The sequence below is a fragment of the Trichomycterus rosablanca genome, chromosome 19 (genome assembly GCF_030014385.1).
Source record: "Trichomycterus rosablanca isolate fTriRos1 chromosome 19, fTriRos1.hap1, whole genome shotgun sequence".
NCBI lineage: Eukaryota > Metazoa > Chordata > Actinopteri > Siluriformes > Trichomycteridae > Trichomycterus > Trichomycterus rosablanca.
The window spans coordinates 11714411-11724424 of NC_086006.1; the positions used below are offsets into that span (position 1 = coordinate 11714411).

Below are 10014 nucleotides of genomic sequence, written 5' to 3' on the forward strand. Positions count from 1 at the left end.
AATGCTAATATTAAGGTTTATTTTTTAATTAGTGTAAAAGTTTAAGATTTATGTCAATTTATTACTCAAACCTGCCCAACTGCTGTGGAGATCAGCTTGCATGGTCAAAGAATCATGCCCTTATGCCTGCATGTAGGATTAGCAGATGGGGCATGGAGGCACAGATGATTGATGTGTTAATTCCTCTTAACTGTGAGGTCACCTGTGCCTTGTTTACTCCAGGTGGAAATGTTTAGCATTTAAAAAGCCTACTCGTCTGTTGGTAACCTTCTTTATCTTGAAACCGTGATGCCAGGCTCCAGTTTTCCACTGTCATAGATGCCGGCGCTTTGTTTTTTACTGGGAAATTTTCAGAAAAACTGCCTTTGGATGAGCGAGACCTCACATTTTAGGGTGGGGTACTGCTCATTCATTGCTGTCCCAGGCTTGTTCTGGGTGTTCTGTCTTTACTCTTTTTCAGAGAATTTGGTTGTTGTAGTTGGCTGCCGCAGCTTACCTTTTTCGCCACCTTTATTTTTTCCTTACCCTTTTGGTTTGTGGTTTTTAGCCACTGCATTGTTTCACCTTGGTTAAGCATTCTGCAAATTGGGCTTATTTTAAATTACATTAACATTTTCGGCTTTTAGCAGACATTTTTTTTATCCAAAGCAACACTGCTGCGAATGGTCCAGCACCCAAATAACTGATTAGTGGGGGTGGTAGAGTGATTAAGTGTACAGCACATTAGTCCTGGATATGAGGTGTGTTATTTTGACTTTTTATGCCATGTAAAAGCATTAAAAGAAATAAAGCATTTTAAATATTGCCTCTGATATAGCTTATAAAAACCCTGTATTATTACTTTGCCACAGACGGAGCTTGTCTCCTACGTTTTTGGTCGACACAAATTCCCAGGATCCACCACAGCGAATCTGGAGAGGTTTGTGCGGCACTTCAACGAGGTACAGTACTGGGTGGTGACTGAACTCTGCCTGTGTGAGGACCTGACGAAGAGAGCGATGTTGCTTAAGAAGTTCATCAAGATATCAATTGTGTAAGTTGTGTAAGCAGTGCTGAATCTTCAGATATGCACAGAAGCTGGTGAATGTGATGCAGTGATTTATGGTTTTAATAAGAAATTATTTTATTCATGACATTTGATTCATGTGCAGCAGAGTAAATAACACATTTGCCTGGGAGATTTTCTTACAAAACTAGGTAAAGTAACTTGTGCAAGTGTCAAAGGTGAATAGTGTGTTTCATCATGGGCCTTCTATTAGAAACGAAACACAACAGGCCATGGTATAAACCAGGGGTGCCAAACTCACTTCCATCGAGGGCCACATCTGCATTATGGTGGCCCTCAAAGGGCCGTTTGTAACGTATCCTGCTGCGGTTGGAGTCTGCCTTTTAATTCTTGGACAATTTGCTGTTTTTCTTAGAGGCTAAATTTAGCACACTTAGTTCCGTGTTTATATTGCATATCTATATTTATATTGTACTCCTTTACAATAGTAAAAAATAGTAGCCGGGCCTCATAACATAAAAGACTTACCGGTCAAGCACAAACTTATATTCGCTTTCCAATCTTTCATTAAATTACCTTCCTTCAGCTTCAGTTTTCTCTAATTGGACATTTTGGGATTATTTGTAGATATTCCTCAACATCAGTTGTTTGAAACCCGCCTTAGTTAGAAGCTGAAGTGGAAACACCACCATCTAGTGGCAGGATGCGGACAATCATACGTCTTTTAGTCTTTCTAGGGCCACATAAAATGACCTGGCGGGCCGGACAGTCAAGCACACACTCTGTGCCCGCTAAAAATCATGCTGTTGTAGTGTATGCAGAAGGAAACTTGGCACTGGCTTGCTGAAATAACCATGGCCTTCCCAAAAAAAGACGCTGGCTTTTACACCTTTCAATGATAACAGTTCAGCTATAACATTAAAACCACCTCCTTGTTTCTACACTCACTGTCCACTTTATCAGCTCCACTTACCATATAGAAGCACTTTATAGCTCTACAATTACTGACTGTAGTCCATCTGTTTCTCTACATACCTTTTTTAGCCTGCTTTCACCCTATTCTTAAATGGTCAGGACCCCCACAGAGCAGGTATTATTTAGGTAGTGAATCACTCTCAGCACTGCAGTGACACTGACATGGTGGTGTGTTAGTGTGTATTGTGCTGGTATGAGTGGATCAGACACAGCAGCGCTGCTGGAGTTTTTAAATACCGTGTCCACTCACTGTCCACTCTATTAGACACTCCTACCTAATTGGTCCACCTTGTAGATGTAAAATCAGAGACGATCGCTGATCTATTGCTGCTGTTTGAGTTGGTCATCTTCTTGAACTTCATCAGTGGTCACAGGATGCTGCCCACAGGGCACTGTTGGCTGGATATTTTTGATTGGTGGACTATTCTCAGTCCAGCAGTGACCGTGAGGTGTTCAGAAATTCCATCAGCGCTGCTGTGTCTTATCCACTCATACCAGCACAACACACACTAACACACCACCACCATGTCAGTGTCACTGCAGTACTGAGAATGATCCACCACCCAAATAATACCTGCTCTGTGTTGGTCCTGGTAGAGTCCTGACCATTGAAGAACAGGGAGAGTAGCAGAGTAACAGATGGACTACAGTCAGTCATTGTAGAACTACAAAGTTTTTCTATATGGTGCTTAAAGTACTATCCCTCTCAGACTATCCCAGCATGACAGTTTCTCATGCAAGCTTTGCAATCATGCAATGTTCATTTTTAATTGACAGTTCTCTTATAAATTTGTAAGCCATGACCCATCCTTGCTTTTAGGACTAATCTCTTTTTTTATTACCCAGTCATGAAACTCTTACCTGTTGGAATTTATCTACTTGTTGTGAATTTTGTCAAAATGGTGTAACTTCAATATTCTATCAACTTTTTACTCAGTCAAAACATTGTGAATCCTTTCTTTGTCCTAAATAAGTTAAATAAAAGAATGAACAAATTGCATGATTGTGTTTACCTACAATGACTTCAAATATGCAATAACAGAGGCGAAGAGGTTTAAATTATCAATGAAGTACCAGGTTAAAATGTATTTTTTTCTGATTGACGTAATGTTTATTGTAGGTTGAAGGAGCAGAAAAACTATAACTCATTTTTTGCAGTGATGTTTGGCCTGAGTAATAGTGCAGTGCAAAGGCTCTATAAGACGTGGGAGGTGAGCGTTAGTTACTTCACCATTCATCCAATTGCTTTGATTCACTCTGATTTTCATGATGTAAATTTTTTACCCTTCACTAGAGGTTGCCAAGCAAAACCAAAAGGGTCTACTGTTCAAACGAGAGATTACTGGTGAGTGTAGCACTAAGGAAATATCCTACTCAGTAAACATGCATTGTGGTTTTCTGACTGCCATCATTCATTTTACAGGATCCATCCCGCAATCACAGAGCTTATAGGCTAGCAGTGGCAAAACTCAACCCACCCTACATCCCCTTCATGCCTCTGATAATTAAAGGTACAGCTCACTTGTCACACAATTAAAAATTACAAACATAAATTATTTACTTGACTATATTTGATGCTTTATGATATATAACCTCAAATCAATAATAAAAACACAGAGTTTTTTACATTTACTTTGACTTTTATTTGATTGCAGACAGGATGAACCTGAGATATTTCATGTTTTGTCTGCTCAACTTCATTTCATTTATTAATAAACATCCATTCCTGCATTTCTGGTCTGCAACACGTTCCAAAACAAGTTGGGACAGTAAAGCATTTACCACTTTGTAATGTTGCTATTCCTTTTCACCACACTTAAAAGACGTTTTGGCACCGAGGATACCAAGTGATTTAGTGTTTCAGCTTTTATTTTGTCTCATTCTTCCTGCAAACACGTCTTAAGATGTGCAACAGTACGGTGTCGTCGTTGTCGCATTTTTCCTTTCAAAATTCTCCACACATTCTCTATTGGGGACAGGTCAGGACTGCAGGCAGGCCAGTCCAGTACCCGTACCCTCTTCTTTCGCAGCCATGCCTTTGTAATGTGTGCAGCATGTGGTTTTGCATTGTCTTGTTGAAAAATTTATGGACGTCCCTGGAAAAGATGACGTCTTGAAGGCAGCATATGTTGTTCTAAGATCTCAATGTACTTTTCTGCATTAATGCTGCATCACAGAAGTATAAATGACCTTTACCAAGCGCACTGACACAGCCCCATACCATGACAGACCCTGGCTTTTGGACTTGTTGCTGATAACAGTCTGGATGGTCCTTTTTCGTCTTTGGTCCGGAGCACACGGTGTCCATTTTTTCCAAAAAAGACCTGGAATGCTGATTCATCTGACCACAATACATGTTTCCACTGTGTGATGGTCCATCCTAGATGCCTCCGAGCCCAGAGAAGTCGACGCTGCTTCTGGACATGGTTAACATAAGGCTTCTTTTTTGCACATTAAAGTTTTAAGTGGTATTTGTGCATGTAACTCTGTATTGTAGTGCTTGACAAAGGTTTGCCAAAGTAATCCCTCACCCATGTGGTTATATCAGCTATTGTTGAGTGGCGGTTCTTGATGCAGTGCCGTCTGAGGGATCGAAGATCATCAATAAAATGAAGTTGAGCAGACAAAACATGAAATATCTTGGGTTCATCCTGTCTGCAATCAAATAAAAGTCAAAGTAAATGTAAGCAACACTGCATATTTATTTTATATGCATTTTCCATGCCCAACCTTCTCTGATTTGGGGTTGTAATTGGGCAATCATTATGCTTTTAATTCAGCTGAGTTTATTTTCCAGACATGACCTTTATCCATGAGGGAAACAAGAATTACACTGATCGTCTGGTTAACTTTGAGAAAATGGTGAGACTGCGGATAAGGATTATTTACATTTGTGAAATCATACAGTTTTTTTTAAGTATTAAAATATATTAAAGTATAACAGTTTTATGTTAAAATATTTACAGCGACTGATTGCCAAGACAGTGAAGATGGTCCGAAAATGTAGAAGCCAAGCTTATGGTAAAACTCTCCCTTGTGGTGTTCTATAGTACTGTTTCACATCTTTACTTGTATGAATATTAATTCTTTTTTGTACTAAAAACAAATAAATCACAGGAATTAACATAGAGTGTAGCTAAGCACTTAAAATACTGGATTGTATTATTATTAATATTATTATTATTCATAGTAATATTATTCACAAGGTGGCTAAATGGGTAGCACTGTTGCCTCACAGCAAGAAGGTCCTGGGTTCGATCCCTAGGTGGGGCAGTCCGGGTCCTTTCTGTGCAGATGTTCTCCCCGTGTTTGCGTGGGTTTCCTCCGGGAGCTCCGGTTTCCTCCCACAATCCAAAAACATGCAGTCAGGTTAATTGGAGACACTGACTTGCCCTACAGGTGAATGGGTGTGTGTATGTGTGTCTGCCCTGTGATGGACTGGTGCCCCGTTCAGGGTGTTACTGTGTGCCTTGCTCCCATTGAAAAGCTGGGATAGGCTCCAGCAAAAACCCACTACCCTGATTGGATAAGTGGTTAAGAAAGTGAGTGAATGAGTAATATTATTCATTTATTATTGGAATGTGGCGCTTAGGTGGTACAGCGGTCTGTTAGGCTTGTTTAGATCAGGGTTCGAATCTCAGCGGTGACCTTACTGAACGGTTTGGGCACCCCAGGTCAAATGATTTGTTTTGTTAATTTTCTTAATGATAGTAAGTTAACACATGCTCTAAACAGGAGGAACTAAATTATTAATAAAACACTAAAAGTGACATAAAAAGTTTAGTATTTAATATTATATGAAAACATGATGTTATAATTTTTTAAGTCAAGGGTGTTATTACTTTTTATATGCACTGTATATATTTCATTCTTCATATTCATTTTTCTCATTTAGATTCAGACCAGTCCCTGACTATACGTAAGGCCACCAGTGTAAGACACTACATCCAGAACCTCAACGTCATTGACAATCAGAAGAAACTGACCCAGCTCTCCAGAGACCTAGAGCGCTAGTGTTCAGCTCGCACCTGCCTCTTCTTTCATTAGTTCAGCTCCATACTGGAGGATGATGTCAATATCAGTTTTAAGTCTTCAGATAAATCCATGATGACCCTCAGTGTTGATGACTGGAGAAGACGCTTTGAAAAGCCATTTAAAGAAATGTTACAGCAATGCTTTTTGTTCTTTGTTGAAAGCCTTACGAGAAGTGTTGTGTTTAAACAGCTAAACTATTTGGCCAAAAATATATGGACACCCCTTTTAGTTATTACATTTAGTTGTTTTTTGGCCAGCATGCCTGTACCCCCTAGTACACAAAGTGGGATCCATATAGACATTAATTGATATAGTGGAATTCCAGTGGCCTGAACCGAGCTCTGGACCTCACCCCTCTTGGACAACTTAAGGATGAACTCATAGTTGCAGTAAATTGCCAGCCAGGCCCTCTCATCCAACATCAGTGTGCTCACAAAAGCTCTTTTGACTGAAAGGGCACAATTTTCTACAGACACAATTCAATTCATTTACTATCAATAAATACCCATGGTTTTGGATTGGATGTTCAACTAGCTAGTCATAGTTTTAATAAGGTGTCCACATACTTTTGGTATGTTTTGTGTGTATCAGTAAGTAACTGCAGCAACTGAGCTTTTGAGATAATGCTATTAGCTGCTGTTCAAATGATTGTGTATTATACTGACACAGATAACCTCAATAACTGGATATAAGGCATTAGAGGTTTAATTACTATATTGTTTATATTACTATAAACACATCTAATTTTCATATTTTCATATACATTTGTAAATTATATTTTGGTAAATAAATTATTGAACCATTGTTTAAACTAATTGTCCTTTATGATATATGAACACTGAGTTATAATGTCCCCAGGGGGTACTGTGTGGCAGTTAACATCACTAGTAGGAGGAAGGGTAACCTTCCTGTGGGCACTGGGAGGAGAGCAGCCTTTTTAGGGAGCACTGGGTGAAAGGAGCTGACAGATAATGATTGCCAAAATATGTGCAACAATGATATTCCTTCCTGAATAATGATAGGCATGGGTAACACATACAGTGTATCACAAAAGTGAGTACACCCCTCACATTTCTGCAAATATTTCATTATATCTTTTCATGGGACAACACTATAGACATGAAACTTGGATATAACTTAGAGTAGTCAGTGTACAGCTTGTATAGTAGTGTAGATTTACTGTCTTCTGAAAATAACTCAACACACAGCCATTAATGTCTAAATAGCTGGCAACATAAGTGAGTACACCCCACAGTGAACATGTCCAAATTGTGCCCAAATGTGTCGTTGTCCCTCCCTGGTGTCATGTGTCAAGGTCCCAGGTGTAAATGGGGAGCAGGGCTGTTAAATTTGGTGTTTTGGGTACAATTCTCTCATACTGGCCACTGGATATTCAACATGGCACCTCATGGCAAAGAACTCTCTGAGGATGTGAGAAATAGAATTGTTGCTCTCCACAAAGATGGCCTGGGCTATAAGAAGATTGCTAACACCCTGAAACTGAGCTACAGCATGGTGGCCAAGGTCATACAGCGGTTTTCCAGGACAGGTTCCACTCGGAACAGGCTTCGCCAGGGTCGACCAAAGAAGTTGAGTCCACGTGTTCGGCGTCATATCCAGAGGTTGGCTTTAAAAAATAGACACGAGTGCTGCCAGCATTGCTGCAGAGGTTGAAGACGTGGGAGGTCAGCCTGTCAGTGCTCAGACCATACGCCGCACACTGCATCAACTCGGTCTGCATGGTCGTCATCCCAGAAGGAAGCTGACGCACAAGAAAGCCCGCAAACAGTTTGCTGAAGACAAGCAATCCAAGAACATGGATTACTGGAATGCCCTGTGGTCTGACGAGACCAAGATAAACTTGTTTGGCTCAGATGGTGTCCAGCATGTGTGGCGGCGCCCTGGTGAGAAGTACCAAGACAACTGTATCTTGCCTACAGTCAAGCATGGTGGTGGTAGCATCATGGTCTTGGGCTGCATGAGTGTTGCTGGCACTGGGGAGCTGCAGTTCATTGAGGGAAACATGAATTCCAACATGTACTGTGACATTCTGAAACAGAGCATGATCCCCTCCCTTCGAAAACTGGGCCTCATGGCAGTTTTCCAACAGGATAACGACCCCAAACACAACCTCCAAGATGACAACTGCCTTGCTGAGGAAGCTGAAGGTAAAGGTGATGGACTAAACCCAATTGAGCACCTGTGGCGCATCCTCAAGTGGAAGGTGGAGGAGTTCAAGGTGTCTAACATCCACCAGCTCCGTGATGTCATCATGGAGGAGTGGAAGAGGATTCCAGTAGCAACTTGTGCAGCTCTGGTGAATTCCATGCCCAGGAGGGTTAAGGCAGTGCTGGATAATAATGGTGGTCACACAAAATATTGACACTTTGGGCACAATTTGGACATGTTCACTGTGGGGTGTACTCACTTATGTTGCCAGCTATTTAGACATTAATGGCTGTGTGTTGAGTTATTTTCAGAAGACAGTAAATCTACACTGCTATACAAGTTGTACACTGACTACTCTAAGTTATATCCAAGTTTTATTTCTATAGTGTTGTCCCATGAAAAGATATAATGAAATATTTGCAGAAATGTGAGGGGTGTACTCACTTTTGTGATACACTGTACAACCTACTCAATCGCTGTCTACGTGGCACAATAACTTCGTATTCTCTAAATGCCACTGGTCTAAACTGCCTAAAAACTCTTATTTGGAGTTATGCCCTGCTCGTATGGAGTCACGTCCCTCTCATTTGGAGCAATTCCAGCCTGCAGAAATACATAATTGCAACTACAGGGGTACATTGTAACTCGACGTCCCCTAAACTGGAAATCTTTGAAACTCAACACCCTTCATCGAGAAATTTCTACCTCTAAACTCTGCGTTTACATTAAACTCGACATTTGTGCGGCTGCCATTTTGTTTAGCGCTTGGCTTGAGTGGTGCGTTAAAATGTCATCAAAGTGCGAATATGAAGAGAATCTGCATTTGTGTGGAACAAGCGTCCTCATGTATCTATGTTTAGCTCCTGTTTCACTCTTAAACTTGTGTTATAGCTCAGGGTGCTGAGAAATTGTGAGAATCAGCTTTTCCGTTCTAAAACGCTTATCTTTTTAAAAAAAAGCTTAATTATTACTGCTCATAAGTTCTCTCCACTAATGAAATTCCTCGCTTGTTGTTTTAGTACAATAATTCACGTTAAGCTTTGTGTTTTTACATTATATTTGTGTTATTTTCAGTGTATTCGTGTCAAAAACAACCCCATTATTTTACATTAGCCAAAAATATATGCAGTTTCACAGGACCATGGAACAGGTTTCCCATCCTTATGGGAATAAATATCTTGAAATTCAGCCTCTTTTAAACTCAACGCCACTCCCAGAACAAATTGAAGTCGAGTTTCAAGGTACCACTGTATTCACAAACACACTTGTAAAGAGCCTTTCCAAAACAGAGAATAGCCACAAGGGGGAGCCAACTTCATATGAATGGCCATTGTACAGTGTAACACTGTACAGTAATTCTGCCGTACACCCATAGATGTGTTTGTTTATTAGGATTTTAACATCATGTTTTACACTTTGGTTACATGACAGGAACGGTAGTTACTCATTACACAAGAGTCATCAGTTTACAAGGTTATATCGAACACAATCTTGGACAATTTAGTGTCTTATTTGCATGTCTTTGGACTGTGGGAGGAAACCGGAGCAGCCGGAGGAAACCCACGCGGACACGGGGAGAACATGCAAACCTCACACAGAAAGGATCTGGACCGCCCCGCCTGGGGATCGAACCCAGGACCTTCTTGCTGTGAGGTGACGTTGCTACCCACTTAGCCCACCCATAGATGTGAATCAATGCGTTATGCATCCTACTGACATATTTACAATGACATTTTAAATTTTTGCCATTTAGCTGACACTTTTATCCAAAGCGACTTTGTACTGTGACAGTATATTGTCTAAGCAATTGAGGGTTAAGGGCTTTGCTC

The 10014-nt window shown here is 40.5% G+C and overlaps 1 protein-coding gene across 1 annotated transcript in view; it reads left to right on the forward strand.

The window, feature by feature from the left end:
- The window catches only part of rapgef3 (Rap guanine nucleotide exchange factor (GEF) 3), a 57280-nt gene extending 50566 nt beyond the window's left edge, over positions 1-6714 (forward strand). Inside the window, exons 20-26 of the mRNA XM_063014957.1 lie at positions 852-1033; positions 3102-3192; positions 3276-3326; positions 3405-3492; positions 4779-4843; positions 4948-5002; positions 5877-6714. Coding sequence (XP_062871027.1) covers positions 852-1033; positions 3102-3192; positions 3276-3326; positions 3405-3492; positions 4779-4843; positions 4948-5002; positions 5877-5995 — 651 coding nt within the window. The 3' untranslated portion in view covers positions 5996-6714. The remainder of the gene's footprint in view (positions 1-851; positions 1034-3101; positions 3193-3275; positions 3327-3404; positions 3493-4778; positions 4844-4947; positions 5003-5876) is intronic.
- Positions 6715-10014: the final 3300 nt, after the last annotated feature.